At 37.6% G+C, this 24,759-nt stretch overlaps 1 protein-coding gene across 1 annotated transcript in view; it reads right to left on the reverse strand.

Moving 5' to 3' along the window:
• sema3c (sema domain, immunoglobulin domain (Ig), short basic domain, secreted, (semaphorin) 3C) overlaps positions 1–24,759 on the reverse strand; it is a gene marked incomplete at its 5' end in the record, with an annotated part of 54,586 nt that overhangs the window by 4,370 nt on the left and 25,457 nt on the right. Inside the window, 15 exon segments of the mRNA XM_024288867.1 lie at positions 1,081–1,211; positions 2,931–2,998; positions 3,527–3,684; positions 3,904–3,945; positions 5,057–5,145; positions 6,407–6,629; positions 8,572–8,716; positions 10,708–10,777; positions 11,199–11,313; positions 11,397–11,539; positions 11,615–11,734; positions 15,255–15,345; positions 17,971–18,090; positions 22,673–22,735; positions 23,176–23,336. Of these exon segments, the coding sequence (XP_024144635.1) occupies positions 1,081–1,211; positions 2,931–2,998; positions 3,527–3,684; positions 3,904–3,945; positions 5,057–5,145; positions 6,407–6,629; positions 8,572–8,716; positions 10,708–10,777; positions 11,199–11,313; positions 11,397–11,539; positions 11,615–11,734; positions 15,255–15,345; positions 17,971–18,090; positions 22,673–22,735; positions 23,176–23,336 (1,739 nt within the window).

The following is a 24,759-nucleotide window of genomic DNA, read 5'->3' on the forward strand; positions in this document are numbered from 1 at the left end:
GTATTGAATGCAGCTACTGAGTGTAACTGGATAACAGAACACATTTACTACATTTCTCAGTTCCAGTGTTGCAGGCAGGTCCAGCCGAATGCAGCATCAGACCAGTTCTGTTTACTGGGATGTTCAGTTCAGAGAAATATCTGTAAACCACATCTATGGAGTGATTTTGAAATAGAGAATTTGGAAGATTAGTTGCAGTAATTTCATGAAATATTGCTTTAATATGTTGTGAGACTTTTTCCTTTCAGGTTTTCGAACCCTCCACTACAAACTTTAGAAGGTTTAGACATTTTGTTATTTTTTACAAAAATCTAAACTATATACACTTTATAATCATAGAAGGGAAGGGTTGCAAACACTATTCCCTGAAATAATGCAACAAAACATACAGCTGACTCTGCATTTTCTGCTCTGTGTGGTTGTTTTGCTGCATAAGCAAGGTTAATACATCCCAGAGTACTCCATAAATCATCTATACTTTCTCATTTGAAAGCTCGTTTAAAGGCCTTCTTGCTACATTTGGGTTCCTTTGAGACTCCAAACTGGGATAAACATTTCTAAAATAAATCCAACAAATCTTGACCTAAATTTCGTTTAAAGTACAAAATGTTTATAAAAGTGAAATCAAATTTAAGCCTAGAGGAATGTTTTGGATCTGGAACTTTTTATGAAAAAAAATGCTCCAAATAACAATTTTTTTCCAAGTGTTGTTTTGTAAATTGAGAACTGATCCATAAAGTAAAATGATTATGATCTAGACGAAGTCTTTTCAAGCTTGATCTCATTTTACAGTCTCTAAAGGGATCTCAGGACTTATACTCTGCCAGATATTTAAACAATGTCACACCCACTGAGAATCCAGTCATTAGCCTGGGCCCGTATCATGTTTGTGTCAGAGCGTCTAATGAAGCTCCTCTGCCAATAATCTGTCAAAATATTAAAAACATGCATGAGCTCATTTTGAAACAAACACCGGAGCTGCCTCTCAGGAGATTTCCACGCCGTCCTTGTTTGGCTGTACATTAGCTGGTCGTAAAAAGGCAGATAACAGACTTTTGACCTCCTCGGAGTCAGACTGACCTCCTTCCTTCTGTCGTTGTCTCTCTGGATGAGCCAGCGAATGGACGCCTGCGGAGCCTTGGGCTGACACTCCAAGAAGGTGGTGTTGTTTTTCACGCCGTACTGCATCATCTCCACCGCGTTCCTGTAGGCTGGTGCACAGACACGCGGTGGGAGTCACCTCGGACGTCACTCGCTGACAGACACCGAGCTCACAGATGGACTGGAGTCTGGCCCCACGTCTCAGGGGTCACCGTGAAAAGCTGACAGAAAGCCTTTTTGGCAAATTCAAACCACGCCCACAAACCCATTTTTATAGATCATTTTTATTCATTTAGCTGTGAGTGCACCGCTCAGCTGGATGGATGACAGGGTTAGGCCTCATTAGCTGCAGCAGCCATATGGCGGCTTCACTTCATTTACAGACTTCAAGTAAAAGGATCACATTTCCTTCTTTTATTAAACAGATATTTATATTTGAGGAGCTTGTGCAGCTTCTGGAGTCTGGGATAAGGATAAACGCTGCAGAACAGGAACATAATCAGGAACAATGTGTTTCTCAGGATAAGTGGAGTCTGTGTTTATCGACAGGGATTAACCCTCAGAGCCGTCGCCGGCGACAATACATAAGAACGCTCTTTGAACAACCATAACGTCTCAACTGTGTGTGCAATCGATGTAATTCATCTATTATCTATCTATCAATCTATTATCCATTTGGGTTAATGTGATTTTGGTGTTTTTTTGATTCCTTGAGTCTTATTAAATTCATGTTACTCTTGTTACATATTGACGAAAAGCTGCTTTTCTCTGACTCAGAATTTGTTGGAATTAATTCCATAAATGGTTGAAGACTTAGAATTGTCAAAAGAACGTAAACATTGGAGCTGAAGACGACACGACAACTCTTCAACCATTTAATGTAATTTGAAAGCAGCTTTGTGCCGTCAAGCAACATTTTATGCTAGTAATGTGTTGTATTTCAAAGCTGATAAGAAAAGCCGCTTTCCTCCTTTATCTGAATTAAATTTGATCGCGTAAACCAGGGGTGACATACTCTAGGAGCCAAAATCCAAAAAACATCTGAGGTTGCGGCCCAACAGGATAAACATTTATTGAACACTCAAAAACTACATTTTTAAAACTTTACAACCACATCTTTTTAACATAATGGTGAATCAGCTGTAAACGCTGAAGCTGATAGCCAGCTAAAATATTAGCTAAACTCCAAAATAGCCTTAAAACTTAAAAAAGCCCAAATTAGCCAAAACAGCTAGCATGTAGCTGAAATATTAGCTAAATTCCGAAATTACCTAAAAAACAGAAAAACGCCTAATTTAGCCAAAGCAGCTAGCATGTAGCTGAAATATTAGCTAAACCTCAAAATAACCTAAAAAACTTTTTTAAAGGCTAAATTAGCCAAAGCAGCTAGCATGTAGCTACAATATTAGCTACTAGAGGGGATTTGTTTGCTATTAAAGGTTGAACCAAACAAAACTTGTGATAAAATGGTGCCATTTTATAAATAGTTATTTATTTTTTTTCTTATTACTCTAATTTAGAGGAAAGATTGTTATCAGAAAAACTTGGAGTTTACTGGATATTATTATTATTTTGTTTATAATCATTGAAAAAGTAACTTTGGTTAGTGGTAACATGCTTATGTGGCTCATCTCAATGCCTCAGCAAACCAAAAATTTTCAAAATATGATCTTTTAAAAAACATGTTTGTGTTATTATATAGAAATTGACTGATTTTAAAATGTTTTTAAATGTATTTTGTGTGTTTAATGTATTAATCTTTGATTTAAACCTGATCTTAGAGAATCACCTTACAGATAAAGGACAAAATGAAGAAAATGACTGAATACCTTTTAAATTGAATCCCCTACACTGGGTGAGAGGATTCCCATGCATGATGTCCTGTCTCCTGCTTCTCCTGCAAAAAAAGGAGCAAAAATGAAATCTCAAAGTGGGAATTTATGAAGTAAAATCACAGTGATGGCAAAAGTAGCAGCCAGAGCAACACTGTGATGCTTTTCCACTCACTGGAGCATACTCATGCTTGACAGCTTGAGGGAGAGAGCATGTAAACAGATGACACATTTCAGGCAGAGAAGAAAAAAAAAGCCTGTCTTGGTTCCCGGACCAAACCTGACCCGAGTCTGACTCAGCTGTCAGGAGGCCCAGAGGAATCAGTTTAGAGGATCTTACTCTCTATTCTGGGTTTGTATGAACAATAGGAGAAAAAAAACACCAGCTGGAGCTGAGACAAACTGAGATATCTCCATGATCCACCAGAATTCAATTTTTGTTAAGAACTTTTTTCCCTTCAAAGCAGGTGAAATATCTACACTCATATTTCTATGCTTGTAAAGGCCCAGAAAAGCAGCAGTGTCAACATCCATGAACACACAAGGACATTGTGGAACAACAAACATTGGTGGGGATCAAAGATTTGGACCACCTTTTTCCAGTGGGATAGAAGCGGGAGCAGCTCAGGCCGTCCCAGGCGCAGTAGGGGTCTCTGGCGAGGCAGCAGTCGGCGCACGCCGAGCCGTAGGCATGGCAACGGTGCAGGGAGACCTGGGAGACCCCGAACTCTGAGCTGACGTACAGCTGGTGCTGCAAAGCAAACAGTTCAAATGTCAGACTCCTTTTGTTTGTCTTAATAAGTCTGACAGGAAAATGAGGCGGAGAGCAGAAACAATTATGGCTTATTATTATTATTATTATTTCCTCACCACCGGGGCGGCTTATTGACACTGCACAGCGGCCACGGCTTCCTCATTAAAATGGGTCAATATCACTAAATACACAGGAGGGGTTATTAGGCACACTTACTTTTTTGGAGGATATCCGTAGGTTTGTAACAGGAGCTTGGTTCTGGAAAAAAAGGAAAGTACCTCTCATCATTTTACTGTTAACATATTAAAAATGTGACCTAGAAAAGAAACACTATAGTAGAAAATTAAAGCATGGTAATAATCATGCTAATAAATAGTAATCTAAATGTAACCGATACATGATTTTGATATTTATTATTTGGATTAAGCTGGTTTATGTTGTACTTTTATTATGTTTTTTTTGTAAATTCATGTACCACAATTATTTATGGTGTACCACAGGGCTATGTGCTAAACCCCATGCATTTTTTTAATTTCATTTTACGATTGTGCAATGACAAAAAAACAGTATTCTATTCTATTCAGCATGCAATATATACATTTGTTTTAAAAAATGTGTGCTATAAATAATATGTAAATATTTATTTTTATGCTGATGACATCAAGTTGTACTTTGAAAGATAAAAAAATCTAACATAAAAATGGGTAAAAGTAAAATTTCTATTGTTTATAACTTTATTCAACCTAGTTTAGATCAAATGTACATTGGTATCTTTGGTCTTGAATGCATCAAAGATGATTTCTAAAATTAAATCTTTCATTATTCTACAAGACATTTATTCCTAAATCAAGTCAACTTTAACTTTAAACTCCTCAAAGATTACAGCGCAATTGCAGCATAATTATATATATATATATATACACAACATAATCCTCACAATACCATTAGATACAATGGAATTAATAAAAACAATTAAGAATTACCCCAAGATAAGAAAAATGAAATAAAAATGTATATTAATAAACAAAAAATAAAAATTAAAATGGATTAAAAACACATTTAATGATTTTAATTGTACATTTCTTGTATTAACTGAGCTTTTTATCCCCCCCTTTTCTAGAAAATCTGTCAGTCTGAAGGACAACTGCAGCTGCAGATCAAAGCATCTGCGTTTTCCATCGCAGGGCGATCGCCCTTTTCCTGATCTCATACACGTGTGGAGGTTTACTCGGGGCGAGACTTCTCCTGAACACTAGCATGCTTCCCATCAACGTCATGAGCGCCACCCAGCTTTTATCTGTCTGCTTTTGTGCTGCAGCCAAGCTAGATAGAAATGATAAAACAAAAGGTAAGTACAAGGCCAGCACACCTTAAACACTTCCAGCTCTTCCAGGATCAGATCTTCATGCAGGGAGTGATTGCTTGGCAGTGCGATCACCTTCTGAACTGTACCTTTGTCTGGGTGCAGAAAGAGAGGCTGTGAGTTGAAACCACACATGTTCGTCTCAACAATCAGCAGGCAGTGAAAAAAAACAGATCACTTAGTCTGAGGTCTGTTTTTCTTTTGTCCATGCTTATAAATTAGGCTGTCCACAGCTACGACCGCAGAGACATCTTAAGTTATCTACAGGGAGGACAGGTACGACAAGAGAGGCACTATCAAAATAAGAGCTAATAACAGCTCCTGCAAAGTGCTTGATAAAAGCAACCCCCCCGCCCCTTCTTGGAGCAGATATGATGAGCCGGCGCTGGCCGCTCCTCAAGAATTCAGGCAGAAGGACCAGACTGGAGAAGGCTGCTCGGTAAACACAAGCAGAGACTGCAGAGAGTCCCTGAGCAGTTTGCAGAATACTAATGTGCACACATGGATGTGTTTAGGCAGGAAAAGCAGACATTTTTTTCTGCTCAGAAATAAACGGAACTCTGGTAAAAGCATCAAAACAGGCGGGAAGAAAAACAGATTCTTGTTTCTTCAATCAAAACCTTCACCCTTATACCTCCTTGTTTGCTTTGTTGAAAACTTTAAGGTATAACTGGTCATTATTAAAATGTATTTGTTGCATTTTAAAATCCACATTTATTTTTTTTAGTTTGTCTTTAAACTCCGTCAGTCTCTCTCGCCTTATTCAACAAATTAAAGGCCCAAAGTCCCCTCTCCTATCTCCCCGAGACATTTCCATTGTTCACGTTTAGCGTGCTCTTCATGTTTCGCTGCAACGACTTTATTATCTGTTTATCTGATAAACAGTTACATCAATTGGAGTCCAAAAATCATTTACTGACATCAGCGGAAAGTCTGATGCAAAAAGAACCGAATCAGGTGTTTGGCAACCTGCTGTGCAACATCTGTGCCCAATCATTAACTTATATTTATTATACTTTTGTCATCAGGCCAGTGTTGCCGGTTCCCCACATAAATCATGCAAATTGATATTTAAAATCACCTTTTCCTCAACTATTTCTACTAAATTAATTTAAATACTTTGTATTAATTTGAAACTCAATTCATGCTTTCACCACATTTTAGACTATTACAATATGTCTTTAATTTCTTATTTAAAAAAAAAAAGTTTGTAAACTATTATTCTGCTTGTATCTAACATGACATTTTATTGTGAAATTTCCCTTGTCTACATTGTGGTTTAATTAATACAAACTTTGATTGGAGCAAAGAGACTTGTCCTGTTCCCCACACTCAGCAGGTTGTACGATTGTGTACCTGTCCCCAGGAAAAGCACTTGGTAGCTGCCATCAGCAGCCAGGACCTGGTCCACGGCCACAGAGGTGTATCTGTAGCCGGTATTGGTGCGAACCACCAGAGGCCTCCTCCCCACCGGGTAGATGGGGTTGAACATGACCGGATGGTTGCGGACAAAGTTCACCACGTCGTCTGGGAACTCCTTTGTTGTGTGTAAGTCAGGAGTGAACGCTCCACCGGGACACTGCGGAAACACAGGGTCTTCAGTCAGAAATTAGGTTATAATACTGGAATAACAGTAGCAACTTTAAATGGCTTAGAATAATAATAATAATAAAAAAAACAAAACTTTAATTTTGTGACATCTCAAAGATCAAATACAAAAAAGTTGAAAACAATCTGTATATTATCAGAAAAATATAGTATGACAAAGGTAAACAATATATATATATATATATATATATATATATATATATATATATATATATATGTGTGTGTGTGTGTGTGTGTGTGTGTGTGTAAACTGTATAAATGTATATAGAGAATATACACACACATATATATATATATACTTAAACGGTATATATGTATATATTATATATATATATATGTAAACAGTATCAATGTATATAGAGAATTTACATACATACATATACATATATATACTTAAAGGGTATATATGTACATATAAAATGTGCATATGTATGTACTTTATATGTACATATATACCGTTTACGTATATATATGTATATACTGTATATATTCACACTAACTTTCAGAGTATACATATATACAGTAACCCCCCTTTTTTTGTTGGGTTGAGGTATTCCGCAAATTCCTCAAATGCGCAAATCCAGAGGAAACCCCCTTCCCCCAACCCAGTCTCACCCCACCTCCGTGGCCGAAGAATGTTTATTACTGATTCATACTCATCAAAAACACATATGTTCAAGCTTTGTAAAACATTTTTGGAGAACATTGGAGTATTGCTCAGTGTAAAAAGTTTCTTTTTTTTAAATTTAAAACTAAAGACTACTGCAGTGGCAGCTTAGGCCTACTTTATGTAGAGTGTCACTCAGTCTCATTGTGTCTCAAAACCACTAGCACATGCTACCTCCTTCATTAAATACTAAGCCCCTTCTCAGGGTGATAATTATTCTCAGCGATTATCTTCGTCATTTTATCAGGATTCTTTTCAACAACTTCTGAGTGAGCTGATGCTATTTTATTTTGCATGGTAAGAGGAGCGATCAGGTGTGGAGATACACTTGATCACCGCAGCACCTCCTTCGGACAAAAAAATTTCATACAAGCATCTTGAAATGTTTGAGTTATTGTGACGAACTGGAACAGTCACTAAAGACACACTGAACACTCTTTGCACAGTATTAAAAATAAACAAAACATAAAAGAAAACTCCCCTCTCACCCTCCGCTGGTTGTTTCTCCTCCAAGCTCGGGTCCTCTACCAGATGCCTGGGAGCTTGAGGGTCCTTCGAAGTATATTAGCTGTTTCTGGCACTGCGCGTATATATATATATATATATATATATATATATATATATATATTATTTAGTGTGTGTATATAGGTTTATATATAGAAATGTATATACATATATACACACTAAATAATGAAATAAGCCCTGCGATGGACTGGCGACCTGTCCAGGGTGTACCCCGCCTTCGCCCTTCAGTAGCCGGGATAGGCCCCGGCACCCCGCGACCCCGAAAGGGACAAAGCGGTCAAGAAGATGGATGGATGAAATATTGAAACAATTACTTTATATATCTATATATCTATCTCTCTCTCTCTCTCTCTCTCTCTCTCTCTCTCTCTATCTATATATATATATATATATATATATATATATATGCATATATACATGTGTGTATAAAAAAATTAATTCGTCCATAATTTTCTTGAGTTTACAATGGCACTTCTACAACAGTAAACTTTCACAAATTCACCAGATTGTAGTCAATTTACATTCATGACAGACACGTAGAATTATGCTGAAAATGGGTCTAATAAATTTTTTTATTCAGTTATTTCAAAGTTAATCAATAATGTCTTGAATAAGTAATTTTGCTCCTGCAGAAGGCGATCATAGTTAGTTTTCTTCTTTTAATGTCATAATATTTAAATTTGCCCACCCCTCAGTAACCAAAGGTCTAAAATGGACTTACAGTTCCAGGTCTTGGGTAGGGGATCCGGCCCTGGAATGCCACCCACTGAAAATTAGGCCCCTCTCTGTGAGCGAAGGGCCCGTTAAAGACAGTGAGGATGTCGGCCATGTTGTAGACGCACACCGCTGAGCCTTTAAAAACAGAGCTGAGGAAAGAAGAGGCGGGTGGTGAATGAAACGTTACTGTGACATGCTGCGGTCGTCTTTTAAGATGGAGTTCTGGAGTCTGGGAGGAGATGTTGTCACGCGCCAGTGAGAGCAGCTCACCTTTTTCCCTCCTGGTCTGTGATGTGGTTTTGTCTGACTGTTAAAACGACGCTGCTTAGCACATGAAAGGATCTTTGTTGGGAGAGGAAGAACGTGGTTTGTGCAGAGATGGAAGAAAAAACACTGAGTGGATACTGCTTTAATATTAAGCTCAGACACCAAAAAGAATCTCCCTGATTGGTCTGGACACACAAACAGCAGATTTTCTGTACTCTTTAGTGAACCGGTATGTGCGGTATTGACAAACCCATGTAAGCAGAGATTTAAATCTCACGTAAGGTTAGCTATTTGTTGAATGATCTTGTTTCTAACAGTTAAATCGGATGGATAATTCCATCAAAAATTATAATTTTACAATTTAATGTGAGAACAAATGTTAGTTAAGGCAGAGTTGAAAAACATACTTTCCTCATAAATCTTTTGGAATGAAGAAATTCTCAGTGCAAGAATTATTGTAAATTGACCTGAAAATTAAGTTTTATTAACAACATGTATCATGAAAACTAATGAAATGCATAATGGGAAAATTATTTATTTGCTGCAACAATCTGTCTCAGCGTGTGTGTTTTTAAAGACGTACATCTCTATTTCCTTTTGCAAATTTGGAAAGCAGTTTGTGGTAACTCTAGAAGCTGAAAACACAATTTATTAGAGAGAAAGCTGTTTGAGTTTGGAGGAAAAGCTTTGGCAAAGTTTTTTGGAACAAATCCTTAGCTCTTCTGCTCAACCAAACAATACTGAACAAGCTTCTTACAAATTATTTGAAAAGAAACGTTGGAACGCAGAAGGCTGTAGTTGTGATCCGCCCCTCTTCTATACCTCTGTCGCTTATTTATCTCGTTTTAGGAACCCAGGAGGGATTCTTTGAAGTCCCCAGAGCCATTCTTTTAATTGCACACTATAATGTATTATTTTATTATTGTGTATTTTTATCTTATATTTTGTAGAGCCTTGTGTTTAAGTCTTACAAACTTCTTAGGTATTTTATCTTTTTGACAGGCTCCTGACTCCAGCAAACTGACAGATTAAGGACCCACCCACCCCTGTTAAATACAATAAATGTATATTTTTTGCTCCCCTTTGAACTGTAGTCCCGGGTGTCCTGTCTCCACACACTTCCAAATCAAAGAACCCTGTTGCAGGTAGATGCATAAAAAGTTAATTAGACATACGTGGAACGATCGTGGAGAGTCATAGATTTGCCCAGGCATCTTGCAAAAATCACGCACAATTGAATAAAGTTTACGTAATAATTGAGTATAACCTATGTAAAGTACACACAAAGCCACAATCACGTAAAGACCTGTTTGTTGAGACCCTTGACGGATCACAAAAGACCGAAATCACATACGTGAACAATGCCCAAATGGTCCATAGGGGCAGTATGATACGACCTTGAGTATTCTCAAGTCTCAAACTGTTCAAATTGTTATAGTTAATATAAATGTATACACACACACACACATATATATATAAAAGATTAACATGACAGTTGGTTTAGTGCACAAAAGGGATTGGAATTTGCCTACACATAAAAGTGTCACATTAAAATTATCCTTGCGCCGAAGAATACTGCTGGGAACACTTAAACCTCAGCAGCATCAGAACACTCAGACCATGGTTCTGGAAGACATCCAGCAGCAGATTTCCTGTCACACTATCACCGCGGACAACAGCCCCTCCAAAGGAAAGAACATCAAAATGGAAGCCATATGGTAAAGCAACCAGGAGGATGTATAATTGCTCATCACAGCTGTTGTCCAACATGACATGTGATGTCTCCATGTTTGCAGATGCATCTTCTTCTGCAGACATTCACATGACCACCGAGGCCTGCGAGGAATGTCACAGTCGGCTGCATCCGTCTTACCTAGTAGATGTGAAGACTCCGAACACCAACAGGCCCTTGGGTTGCTCCGTTTCCAGCAAAAACACACTCTCTGTGAGGGGAAACACACATGTGCTTACATGGATAATTGCAAGTGCCTTTTCTTGTAAAAATCTGCAACAAATTTCCCACTTCTTCTTGCTGGCACGGATTGCCAAAAAGCCATGTGTGCATGACTTATTACACGTCTCTAATGATAGATGGAGCCTGTTGAATCAATAGATGGATTCCATGTTATGAAAATACTGGACTAATGTGGTCAGAATGGAACTTAGGAGCACCAAAAACAACATGGCAGCTGTTATGAAGTTAGTCAAAGGGGCTTAAATCCCAATCCAGACAAAACATAGAACTGTTTATGGAGAAAAGTGAGGAAGACTTGCTCAGATAATTTTAGAACCACAAATGTTACTCATACATCTCACATGGGCCAAGTGACCAGGAGACATAAACAAGTGTCAGTTTGGACATACCGAGTTCATCAAAGTGGGTCTCTGTGCCGTCCTCCTCCAACACGGAACACACCATCCTGGCTTTGAGGAAGGTGGTCCACTTGTTCACGAGGCTCCGCTGTCCTCCGATGTCGTTCTGCAGACATAAGATATACATAGCAACTTGATAGCAAACACATTGGAGGATGGATCAATCGTGCTAAAGCAAAGGGCACCTACTGGACACACTCTGGCAACCATGGTGTGGATATTTTTAGTGTTCCCGCTGTTGTCCGTCAGCCTTTCCCGGAAGAAGAAGTAGAGTTTTGAGTCATTCGGGTCTGTTCCATCCGGAATCAGATGGGCATCGATGAAGAAAGGCTCTGATAAAAAGCAGAGACAAGAGGCCTTATTACAGTTCATTCACCAGGTTTATTAGGACGTTGAAAGATCCTCACCGCTGAGCCACTTGGAGTTGTGCTGATCTGTCCGCACCGGGTTCCTCTTGGTCAAGCTCCTGAAGATGGCAGCATCTGTCCCCATGAAGTCGATGTACATGCCTGAGAAGAGCTCCTGGTCTGTGTGCACACAAACAACTTGGTCTGACAAGTTCTCATCCTAAACACTAACCATGTTCACATCAGATTTAATTATTTGCATGCTTCCTCCCAAGAATTCAAAAAATTGAGATTCTCCTTTTTCAGCACGTAAAAACTCAATCACATTTTCAGCAATTTCAACATTCTTAGTATCAAAACGTTCAGCATGTTACTGCTTGTATATAGTTTTTGAAATATTGAGCTAAATATGACTTATAGAAAATGACTGAGAAAGTCTTCAAATTTCAAAATTTTAGGCAGATTAGCAACAAGTCTAATAAATATTCATGGGCTATTTTTTAATCTTTTATAATAATTAAAAAAAAATATGGAGTTTACCTAATATTTTAGCAACATGCTAACGTTTTTGATTAATTTAGTTTACTGAGGATTTTAAAGCTATTTTGGAGTTTAGCTAGTATTTAAGTAATGTGCTAGCTTTTTTGGCTAATTTGTTATCTATTGAGGTTTTTTTTTTGCTAATTTCGAGTATAGCTAACATTTTAGCAACATGCTAAAGTTTTTGACTACTTTAGTTTACCGAGGATTTTTAGGATATTTTGGAGTTTAGCCAGTATTTAAGCAACGTGCTAGCTTTTTTGGCTAATTTGGCATCTTCAGAGGTTTTTATAGGGGAATTAAGAGTTTAGCTAATATTTTAGCAACAGGCTAATGATTTTGGCTAGTTTGTTATCCACTGAAGCTTTTATAGGCCAATTCAGAGCTTAGCTTCTATTTTAGCAACAGGCTAACATTATTGACTAATTTAGTTTTCACAGGAATTTTATGCTATTTTTGAGTTAAGCTAGTATTTAGCCAACGAGATAGCTTTTTTGGCTAAATTGAAGTTTAGCTCATATTTAAGTTAGACACAACGTTTTCGCAAAATTGGCATTTATTAGGGATTTTTAAACAATTTTACAACAAATTTTCAGAAATATAGGTAAACTTCAGCGCTCTTTTGTAGTTCTTTAATAACATTTCCTGTCTTTTAGCTAATTGAACATTTTGCGAATAGCTTTTGCATTGTCAGCAAATCCCTCCAGGAAATTATGTCACTATTTTCAGCAAAAAGTTTCAGCAACTACTTTCAGCGAAAAGCATTCTCATTACCATTGCTGTAGGTAATACAACTTTTCTAGTAGAAATAGTCTTTTATCTAATGGGGGCCTCATGTCATCTCCTGTACGCTATCAGTTCATCATCTATTAGCTCGCGGCTGTGTGTTTTCTTAGTTGTATAGTCGTGTATTCCCACAAAGCCCGAGTGTTGACAGGCCTCAGACAGTCACAGAGGGGTCGAATCAAATGGACGAAGAGCAGAAACAAAGTTTTAATTGAGTCCCTAGTCTCTGAGGAGCGTCCTCTCCACTCTGACAGAACCCGATCTCCTCTGGATCTGGCAGAGCTCTCTCGCTCTTCCCCTGACGAGCTGCTGCTGACACAGCGATGCTCGGGTGTCGGGGAGCAGAGCAACCCAACACCCGTCATCTGAGCAGGGATCAGAGGTTTGGGCTGAAGGAGACACCGGCTCCTGTGTTTAAAGTGTGCAAACAAAAAAAAAACGTCTTCGTCTTTTCACAGGAGACGACTTTTCTAAACTGCTGTAAAATGAGCTTGAATCGTCTGAATTTGACACTCATTGAAGTCACTTATAATAGATTTATTTTTCTGTAACACAATGAACAAAATGTATTAATTCAGAGAACAACATATATTTAAAATAATAAAAGTGACTCGAAAGTATTGATTTTTTTAGTCTTTTCAAAAATGGACACAAATTTGAAAAATAAGCCTTAAAATGCAGCTTTGTGCCAGTATGCCACACTTTACTGTAGCAAAGTCTTTACGCAATTAGCATAAACCAGCAAATTCTGCCAAGAACAGAAGCAGCTTTACTCTAATATGCAACTTTTTAGGATAGTAATGTCTTATGTAATTAATGTAAAGTAATGTATTATGATGAGGAGAAAAGCAGCTTTTCATCAACATGCTACATTTTACAGTCGTAAAGTGTTTTTGCAATTGATGCAATTCATCAAATTTTGTTTTAAAAAGAATAGCTTTGTGTCAATATGCAGTACTTTACTGCAGTAAAGTGTTACTTCAAGTAATGTAAACCACTACGTGTTTTACATGGAGAAAAGGAGCCAAATTTGACCAAAAACCAACAGATTCTTACATGGAGAAAAGCAGTTTGAATCAATTTTTCTGCGTTCACACGACGCGATTCACACGACAGGCGCAACGAGTTTCAATGTTAAGTTAATGTACAGATGTGATCTGAAGTACTGCGGCATGATTTTGGTGGCAGTCGTGGCAAGGTTGAATTGGCACTTCATCCAATCAGGGACTCAGCTTTGTGCATGTTTTGTTTTCAGTGACTCGATCAACAGGTAAAAGAAAAAATCCAAAATGGCCGCTCCATGCAAGGATTTCGTCCTGAATTTCCATCCATTTTCTTAACCTGTTAGGGCCGTGGGGTTGCCAAAGACTGTCCTGGTTAATGATGGGTGAAGGTGGGATATATCCTGGACAGGTCGCCAGCCTGTCATAGAGCCCATGGATTTGGTGCAATCAAGCCCGCTATGCTAGCTAGCCAGTCGCCCGGTGGACAGCGTAGCGAGCTAGCGAGCTCCAGGGGTCCTCTAATTGTGGATGCGATTGCTCTAGCCCCATGAGTTTATGATGTTTTTCTTATTTTCATCTAGACAATAATAAAAAAGATCCTCCATATGTAAATGAGGGATGGAAATTCTTCAAACTGGGCCACACAAAGGAAGAAAAGCTTAAAATAGTCGTCATTCAGGTGCAGCTGCTCTAAACGATCTGGTGGACCCAGACATGGCGATGTGCTTGCCTCTGTAGATCTCTCTAGAACATATAAACCAAGCTACTCGCTCAACATCATCCATGTTTTCCACGATGTGGCAACGAATGAAATCCAGAAAAGCTTTGGAGGTTGCTCTGCGCCCAGGACGTCAAGGACATTTTAAGGTAGACGCGCGCCAAAAGAAGGGTGACAGATGCAAATTTGCTGTGTGTGAATGCACCACATATTATTTGCGTAAAAGGTACAAGAGCTACGTTAGGTCATGGAGACATACGTTATTTCATGTCACCTGCAATAATTCTTTAGTTATAGGGATCGTCTTTGCATTAATATATGCTTTTATATACCAAACCCTAAAAACGCAGAAATACGCCACCACCTTAAGAATTTTTATTTTTATTTTGTAGCACTCTGTTGGCAATGTTTTTTTCTTACAAAATATAGAACTTTTGATCATCCACTTATAAATGATGAAAGGACAGCCAAACAGAACATCTAAAAACTGGTGAAGTTGATTTTTTTTCTCTGATTTCTACCAATAAAATTTGAGTTAAATAAAAATCAAAACTAAAACACATAAGATTACCATCAGATTTGAAACCAAGATGTAGCAAATTCACAAAAAACAGAGTAGATATGAGCCGTAGAGGCAGACGAAGGAACCTACTGATCATGACAGAGACTGTATTCACTTGAGGATTGAAGGAACATCTCCCTTTTCCCGATTCACTCCGGGAGTCGATGAAGAACACTTGTTCCTGTCACAGAAAAAAGGAAAAAGAAAAGAAAATAGATCCATTTAGTGAAACACAGCACATTAAAACTGACTGAATGGAGAGCTAGCCTGGTTTCCTTTTGGGCACGCCGAGGCAGCGGAGCCTCTACGGACCATGTGGCCTCTTAATGAAACATTCCAGTCTGGAGGAAGAGGAATTTCTCTGCTGATGTGTTCCATAGATGCACCATCTGTCCGTTTCAGGTGGAGGAGCTGCCAAGTTTCAACCCCTCCATGTGGCAAATCTGGGGACTGATCCACATTTCTTCAGCTCCAGTGTGACTTTATTGTTGATTTACTGAGACAAAATGTAAAAATATAAAAAGGCGTCTCTGTTTCTCCAACAAATCCATATCACTTATAAAAGCACAGGTTCTCTCTGAGGTGGCTGTCTCCTCTCCATAACATCTTTTTACACTTCACAGATCTCCAGTGACATGTTTAAAAAAAAAGAGTTTGCGCCTGCCTTTCAAACAAAAACCCTGAATGATAAAAAGCTCTGCGACGAGGAGAGCGCCTGCTTTCTGCGACGGGGAGTGTTTGGCGGCTTTCTGCAGATGAAGATTCTTCAATCATTAAGATTTCTTCTTTTTCTGCAGTCCTTGACAGGAGACCTTCATTTTCTCCCTCTTATCCTAATCAAGCGGCCTTCCTTGACACCTGGCTCCTATCAAGTTACACACTTTGAAAACCATATGGTGACACTTAAAATCCAGCATGATATTCAATATGAGACGCATTGTGATTATAGCAATTTAGAAGGCCGTGGTTATCTCATCTACAGCTTCATTTTCAGTGTTTAGAGGTCAGGAAATGTTTGATTGCTGCAAAGAAGGCACATCAAACCGTGGTTTGAGACTGTCCAGTTCAGGTACAAAACACAAGAGAATTTGCTGTTTTTTAAAAATATGAGACAACTCCCAGTATTTGGAGAATTAAAGCTGAATAATTGAAGAGAAACACAGAAAAATAGTAAATTAGAGACAAAAACCACAAAGATTTACCTGTGAAATCATAACCCATAACTATAACAAACTAATAAAAAATGTGTTTTAATCACAACAAAAAATATTTGAATCTTTCCTGCTAAAATCGCATCACAGATAAGCCGCAATTCCAATCTCCACCTGTAGGGGGACATTAGTTCATTGATGAAAACAGCATCACTTACCTGAGTTTAAAATGAAAAGGCATTTTGTAACAATAATAGAATCTAAATCAGAAACTTCAGTATCTGACACAAAACTTTTGCGAACAGAACTTGCGTTATGGATGCAATGTAACATGACGTTGCAGTTTTTTAGAACCTGAAATATTCATGATTTTCTTACATAATCAACGATGGAGAAACTTAAAAAAAATTTAAAATTTAAAAAAGGGCATTACCATAATTTAAAAAAAAAACTTTAATCAAGGTTTTCAAATCAAGTTAAGTTAAAAAAATACATTTTAGTTTGCTAAATTTAAACCAAGTATAAAATAAACCAAATAAACCAATAAAAAAAAATAAGAAGAACAAAAACTGAGAATTGAACTGACTGAGTTCATTCATGTGAAATCCAAAAAAATGTATTTTTTCTTTTTTTCACCAACTGGATCTGACAAACCAAATACAAACACACTCTAATGATTTATTTAGGAAGAAAACCAAATTAGTTTGGCTAGCTTTCACACTGCACTTTTGAGAGTGACCATCCTCTTGGTAACACCATGCAGTTACAACACATGGTCTTAAGGAGGTGATATTGTGCTGATGACAGGAAGGAGAAAAAAGGATGACCCCTGCCTTCAACTCAACATGAACTTTTTCTAGTTTTACGTGATTAATACAATTTTCTACTTAAAAAACACGTTTTTTTTGTCATTTACTACAACTGTTAAATGGTTTGTCATCATTCAAGAAGTTAACTAAAAGATGACAAAAACTTCTTTTTAAAATAAAACATCTTTCTTTTTGTGATTTACCTTTAATACTAGACGGTGTCAGTATTCAAACTGTTGCCGAATCACACCAAGATTCACTTGCACGTAGACCAACACTCGTCAAACTAGAGTTTGCATTCACACACGTTAATGACAGCTGGTTTATTTGGGAAGTAGATGCATACAAAAAACGTTGTAATTAGTTTGGCTAGCTTTCACACTGCACTTTTGAGGTTGACCATCCCTCTGGAAACACAATTTTTCCAACTTTTACACAATTTCTGAACTTTTTGCTGCATGAAATGAAACACATTTATCATTGTGACTAACTCCCTCTCTTTGGTTTGCTGGAACCACACCAAGATTCACTTGCAAAACCATGTTTAAGGTGGTATTAGCTTAGCTAGATTTTCCAAATTATCCAAAGAACTACAGTGATGCTCATGATTCTGGTGTCAAACCGCCTCAAAACTATGTTTGTTCTCCAAAGCCCTACGGTATAAATTTACCCATCCAGACAGGAAGTGCTTACTTCATGTTTCATGTAAGTAATGACGTGTCATTTCCTGGACTTTTAACAGAACTCCCTCACTGCTGCGGAGATGTTCAAATTGAAGACTCAAATGATTTATTTCTTCGGCGAAGACGCAGCTCTAACAAGGTGAATCCATCACGGCGAACTCACCTCTGGTCTGCGACCGCGGTTGATGTACACGCAGACGGGGCTGTAGGCGCCGCTGCCGCACATGTACATGTGGGTTCTGTTGTACGGCTGCACCACGCGGATGAAGTTCCCACAGCCGTGCTGGAAACACAAAGGGAAGATTGTCAACTTTGGAGAAATCACTGATCTGTAGCATTCATCCACAAAAAAAAAAAAAAATATGTCTCATATCTTCAACTTTGACACAAACTTTCAATGACTACAATGACAAGAGGGTGGTAACTCATTAAACCTATTTTGAAATCTCTCAGCTCCCTGTACAATTCAGGATTTATAGGATTTTTATTTCTTTTTATTAATGTTTTTATGGTATTGCATTGTAATTTTTATCCAAAATAATTTCACAGTATAAGCCCAGGTATGAGAACTGGACTGAGTTAGTGTGACATCACCCATAAAAAACGATTTATTTCCAGCTCCAACTAAATGAAGTCGCTACTTTTTTTGCGTTACGGATGCCGCCATGTTGGAACCAGACGATGTCAGTAAGCAGCGATTGGTCCGAGTAGGTCTGAGTCAACATTTCCATGACAACCGTTTCCGCCAATCAGGAGTGAGCTTTTAGGAAGCCCACAACCCTAGCAGGAGAATCAAGAAATTCAATGTTTCAAACATTTGATTGACATGTTTTAATTAAGGCATCTGATTGGTCCGTTCATAACTTGAATAACCAGTAATTAAGAAAATATACAAAGAGAAAAAATAATCAAGGAGATTTTAAAAAATGTAGCAGAGCAAGATGGGAGATTTTGGCTTCTTGTTTGGAACACATGGGGGAGGAGTCACTCAGTCCAGTTCTCATATACAGTCAATGGTTTCAGCCTTTTTAACCTTCTTTTAGCGGAAATTTAAGTATATATTTATTTGAAAATTACACTGTTTTACATATTCATATTTTTTGTTACTTATTATGTATATTTAGTGATTTATATCCATCTATTAAGGTTTATTTATTTATGAATCTTTTTTTATTTTGACATATTTTATTCCTTTTCTGTTATGAATCATTTTATGCCATTTATGTTGTATCTGTGGGGGTCAGGAGGGGATTTTGTGTGTTTGTTTTTAAATTATAAAAATGTTTTTATTGTGTAAAGCACTTTGATATTGTATTTGTATGAAAAATGCTTTATAAATAAAGTTTGATTTGATTTTGGGATGAAGCCAAATCCTCACTTTGTTTGTCATCACCACGGTTGGTTAACAACTTACTACACAGTGCACTATAAGTGTGTTTGCAATGTTGTGGAGAGATTTCCAAAATTTCCCAGAAGTCTCTGCAAAAAGTAGTGTGCATCAATTCTCTCCAGATTTGCAAATATAGACCAAAATGCATTGCGTTTGAACAATTTCAGAGAAAAAAAGTATTTTTATTAGTTTTAGTTGTTAGGGAGAGAATGCAATGTAGTCCATATCTCATGACATTGATGTAACCTTGAGGAATCAAATGATGAAAACTGACAGCCCAGGAGGAGAGCGGTCAGCCGCCTGCTCATCTCTGGTATTGAACCTTTATCTCATCTCTGCTTCTTTAATTTCATCGCCACTCCTTCCTGATGTCTGAGAGCATCACAAAGCTCCACAAAATCCCTTTTTTGTTTCTCTGAGATTCAAACAGCCTCACCGGTCTACATTTGTTTACACTAGCGCCCCCTTCTGGTGAGACCATTTCCTCTCAGATCACAGATTCCATCAGAGAAAAGAATTTGAACAACAAGACAAGTTGAGGCTTAAATAACAACAGCTGAGAAAGTTGGCTCCTCTGCGTGGAGGATGATAGGTAAGAGAGGCCCCACAGCAGCCCAAATATTTGAGGAAGCGTGTCTGCAGCAGGCGCAGGATTACTCAGAGCAGCAGCAGCAGTCGCTGCGTTTACTGGAAACAGCTTCTCTATTTCTGGAAGTAAAGCCTGGATACTTCGCCTCTGCGTGAGTCAGAGGATGGAGAGGTGGAAGGCATGCAGCAGAGGTGGCAGCGGAAGACGCTTTGGGAGCAGGATCAGGCCTTTAACCCCTTTATGTCTGAGTCTATTTTTAATTCTATGAAAAAATTGTTAAATCCTGCTGGATTATGTGGTACGTTACAAATTAGTGACATGTTAACATCTGGTTTAAGCTTCTTCTTTTAACCTTTTTGCCCTTTTTTTTTACTCCAAGAACAAGAAAATGAGTCTCTGGAGACGTCGATTTGAATAAAAAAAGCACATGCAGAATCACTTTTGTGGTTTGTCTTCATTAGATCTTGTAGGATCCAACAAGTGAAGCTCAAATTGAAGCCATCTAACCCTAGAGAACCCAAGAACAATTTTATTTTTTTGGCTTTTAAAGTTAATTTGAGACTTTTTTTTGTCTGTTTGGACAGTTTGGATGGCTTCCATAAAGTATTAGCCCCATCCTATAGTTAAATAAATAAGAAAAAAGTTGTAAAATGATGTGGAAAAAGTCAAAATTTTACAAGAGTAAAAATTCAAAGGCATTTTTTGAAGATTAAGCTGGAATCTTTTTTAGAAAAATGAAGTACATATACAAAAAAAGGAAAGCAGATTCAGGAGATGTTTGAACGGTGTGATTTACATCCACAAATGTCCGATTTTTTGCTGTAAAAGCAAAATGTAACATTTTACTCTCCAAAAAAGGAAGATTTTTTTACTTGTAAAATTATGAATTGTTGAAGAACAAAGTTACAAATTTATTATTTAAATTCCTAAAATTTTTCTCAGAATTTAAATCTCTTTTTTTCCACAATTGTACGACTTTATTCTAGTAAAATTTTAACTTTTTAAAATAATTTTATGACTTTATTTTGATCAAATTGGATCTTTCTTGTACGTTTATCACTCTAGACAGATCAAACTTTCTCATTTTATCTCATAATTTTACGACTTTGTTCTAATCAAATTTCGTCTTTTTCCTTACAATTTTATGACTTTTTTCTGATAAAATTTCATCCTTTTGCTTTATAATTTTAAAAAATGTTTCTAATCAAATTTTGTCCCTTTTCCCTATAATTTTATGGCTTTATTTTGATCAAATTTCAGTCTTTTTTTCTCATGAATTCATGATTTTATTCAGATCAAATTTTAATCTTTTTTCTTATAACTTCCTGACTTTATTTTGATCAAATTTCCTCTTTTTCTCATAACTTTTTAATTTAGTATTGCCAACATTTAAAAGCTTTGTAAATATTCTTTTTATTTACATGTGAACTTAAATCTTCCCTCTTAACAACTAAGAAGTGACGTTAAGTTGTAATATTTTCTAATAAATATGCAATATATCAAAATAATTCTTTTGACATACTTCCTGAGAAACCACAACTTTACATTTTTAAAAATTCTTCCATTTGTTTGCTCATTTTTACTTCATTTTAATTTTTCTTTGGGATCTAGATTACACAGCTGTGTGTTTATTCATTTAAAACAGGGAGCATATATTAATAAAAGATTTGATGAGCATATAACATTTATTCAGAAAAATCGCGATGTAAAAGCGTTGCTCCGGTGGCTTATTTTCACATTTTTGAGCCTGTCTGAGTCAAAACGTTGACATTTCTTTCCATGCAAACTGAAACCTCAGTTCCTGCAGGCAGAGTTCGTCTTTTTGGAGTCACTTGAGGATTTTTCCACCACCTGCGTCCTCCAGAATCTGGTGGCAGACACTCGATAGCTTCCCCTGCCTGTCATGTTCGGGTTCTGCTGCCTTTGACTTATGACCCATCCAGCTGTGACTCTGGGAATTGTAACAGTGGACTGACCTTTTTTTTTCACAAAGTAGCAAAGTTTCCATTCAATCTAGTCAACTTTTAAAGTCTTTGACTCGAAGAAGCTTGACCCAACCAAAAAAAATAGCTGGTATGGGTTCGTTTGTCATGTTTTGTCAAAAATGGTTCCTGAATTGGATACAAAATTTCAATATTATTTTACAGAATTGAAGGGTTTTAAGTGAAACACCCAAAAAATAAATATGATTTTAAATTAAAACCTCATTATTTAACTTTTATTTTATTTTAATGTCATTTTTAGCAAAGAAACCCCCAGCTACCCTTGTGTTTAGGTCATTTTTTTCTGTATAGAGTAAATTAGTTTATGCAGGAATAGTACTATAGATTAAACATATTTTTTTTTTAATCTGAATAAGAAGATCTTGCCTAAATAAATAAGATTTAGGAAGGACGGTGGAAAAAATGTATTAAAATAAGTCGACGCTAAAACAAAAATGGCCATAAAAGACAAAAAAAAGCTTTTATTTTGTTAGGTTTAGACATTTGGATGAATAATGGAGGAACCTTTGAAGGGTTTACTGAACTATATTAACTGACTATCAGTAAGAGGGGAAATATTTGCAAAAGAGTGGCGATACGATACGTAGCGCGATACATGACTCACGATACGATACTTATCGTGATATCTGTGATAACAGACAATTGTTTGGTCGAATTAAGTCAAAATCTAAGTATTACATGTCTTATAACGACAAAAAGCTTACTCTTTCAAATAATATTTTAATAAATATTTCCTTGTCAGCATTTTAAATCAATATAGGTATTGTCAAAAAAAATATCGCGACATATTGCAGAATTGATTTTTTTCCCTATTTATTAGTAATATTTCATGATTTTCACCTAAAATATTTGCTCTAATAAAAAAAGATAATGTCGTACTTACCGTTGGGTCCTTTCCCGCCATTTGACACTCTTCTATTTTGCTGGCAGACGCCGGCCAGAACACCTGGTGGCAGAATTTAAACGCACAACGTTAAAAATGGGCTCATTTGCATACCAACAATTGGGGGAAAAGGAACTAAAACAGCTCACTTATGAGGAGCAGGATATGTTTTCAAACCTGGGGGGGCACTTTAAAGGTCTGTGAATATATTATGACGTTTACGGGGAAATAAATAGCTGCAGTGGAGCTCTCTGGGGGGGAAAACGGCTGAATGCTTTCCCATCTGTTTGTACCCTTTTAAGCCTGTCATTGAGATGGAGAACCCCCCCCGTCTGCATTCAGAATTAGTGGAGAGCTTTTTGAATCAGACTAAATGCTGATAAATGTTGGGTCGTTTGCATATCATGAATCAGAAAGCTAAAAACTCTGCAGATCTTTGACGGTGCGCTTTGGTTAACGGGTTCATCAGAAAAAGGAGACCCTAACCAGAACCATCTGCTGACCTTCAGCGTGCCATGTGTGATGTTATTGATGTCCATGGAGAGGACGTGGTCCTTGCAGCCCACATACATCCTGTCCTGGTCCTCGTCCATGTGCAGGATCCTGTAGTCCATGGGCTTGTCGGATATTCTGTAGTGTTCAAAGGCCTGAGAGGCCCGCAGCTCTGAGAGGGAACGAAACGCAGACGTTAGAGCGAGTCCACACTTGGAAGAAAGAGACGTTTGACCCACTTGTACCGGGTCAAATCAGGAAGTGGATGAAAAATCAGAGGGAAAATACAAATACAAAAAAAAGTTTTAGACTGAAAAGACTAAATAAATCTCGAAGATATTAAGAATTTTTACTTTTGGAGTTTAGTTTTATCTGGGGGTGGGGTTTTGATAAAACTGTAAAGGAGCCAAAAGTCTCAGGAAACGCTACTGGGAGCAGATCTGATTCAAACTGCTTCACTGTTGCAAAGATTTGTGCACAAGTACAGATCGGGTTTTGGGGTACAGATCAGGTAGTGACAAGAGAATTCTGCTGCTTTCACACCAGACGTGATTCGAGTTTCACTGTGAAGTCAAGTACAGGTACAGACGGGATCTAAAGTCTTGCAGGATGATTTGGGCTCAGACGCAGCACGTTAAGACTTTAAAAATCTAAAATTCAGCAATCAGGTTTTCAGAGAGTCAATCTGTGGGTAGAAAACAAATCCAAGATGGCCGCATGATGTGAGGGTTTTTGTCCTGAACTTCCATACATTTTCTTAACTTGCTTGTTGGAGACTGTCCTGGCTACTGTTGGGCGAAAGCGGGATATACTTTGGACAGATCAGCAACCCGTCCCAGAGCCCATGGAGCTTCAGTGATTGAGCCAACTCTCTCTGGCTAGCGGATAGCATAGCGAGCTAGCGAGCTCTGCCGATCGCTCCAGCTCCATGGAACTATTAAAGATTTAGTCGAGAAAACAATAAAAAGATCCTCCAGATTTATTTTCATTCTCCCCCCATGGAGTTTGTGCTAAAGTTGGGCCACAAGTAGGCGTTAGTAACGTTTAAAACGGCTCTCATCCAGGCGCAGCTTCTGCAGTAAATGCTGAAACTCACCATCCCGTAAGTCTGGTGAACCCAGACACAGTGACGTGTTTGGCGGTGTTGGGCCATGGTACGTTCTCTCTGCCAGAATGTGTTTCCCTGGGCGAGACATTGTTGATTTGTTTTATAACGGTCATATTTTGTATCAAAAATAAGATATATGATTATGACATACTTTATTTTGGGGCTTTTCACACACACACATATTCTATGTGAAACAAGGGGGGAGGGGCTATTGATCCAGCCTGCCAGAACCTGTGCCCCCCCCCCCCCCGATAATCTGCAGTACAAACAACAACTATTTAATAATTGTCTGTTACATGCGTCCATATAAAAGTCTCTTTCAAATTTTTAGTTGTTTTACATAAAACATATAGAAAAAAAATGCAAGTATGACAATAAACTCCCAAAAGTCGTAGACTAAAGTGTTTCGTGATTATCCACCTTCTTTTCCCGCTTTTTGGGACAAAATATGAGTGTTACGACTCAGCTTTATTTATTAAGCACTTTT

The sequence above is a fragment of the Oryzias melastigma genome, linkage group LG23, assembly GCF_002922805.2.
Source record: "Oryzias melastigma strain HK-1 linkage group LG23, ASM292280v2, whole genome shotgun sequence".
NCBI lineage: Eukaryota > Metazoa > Chordata > Actinopteri > Beloniformes > Adrianichthyidae > Oryzias > Oryzias melastigma.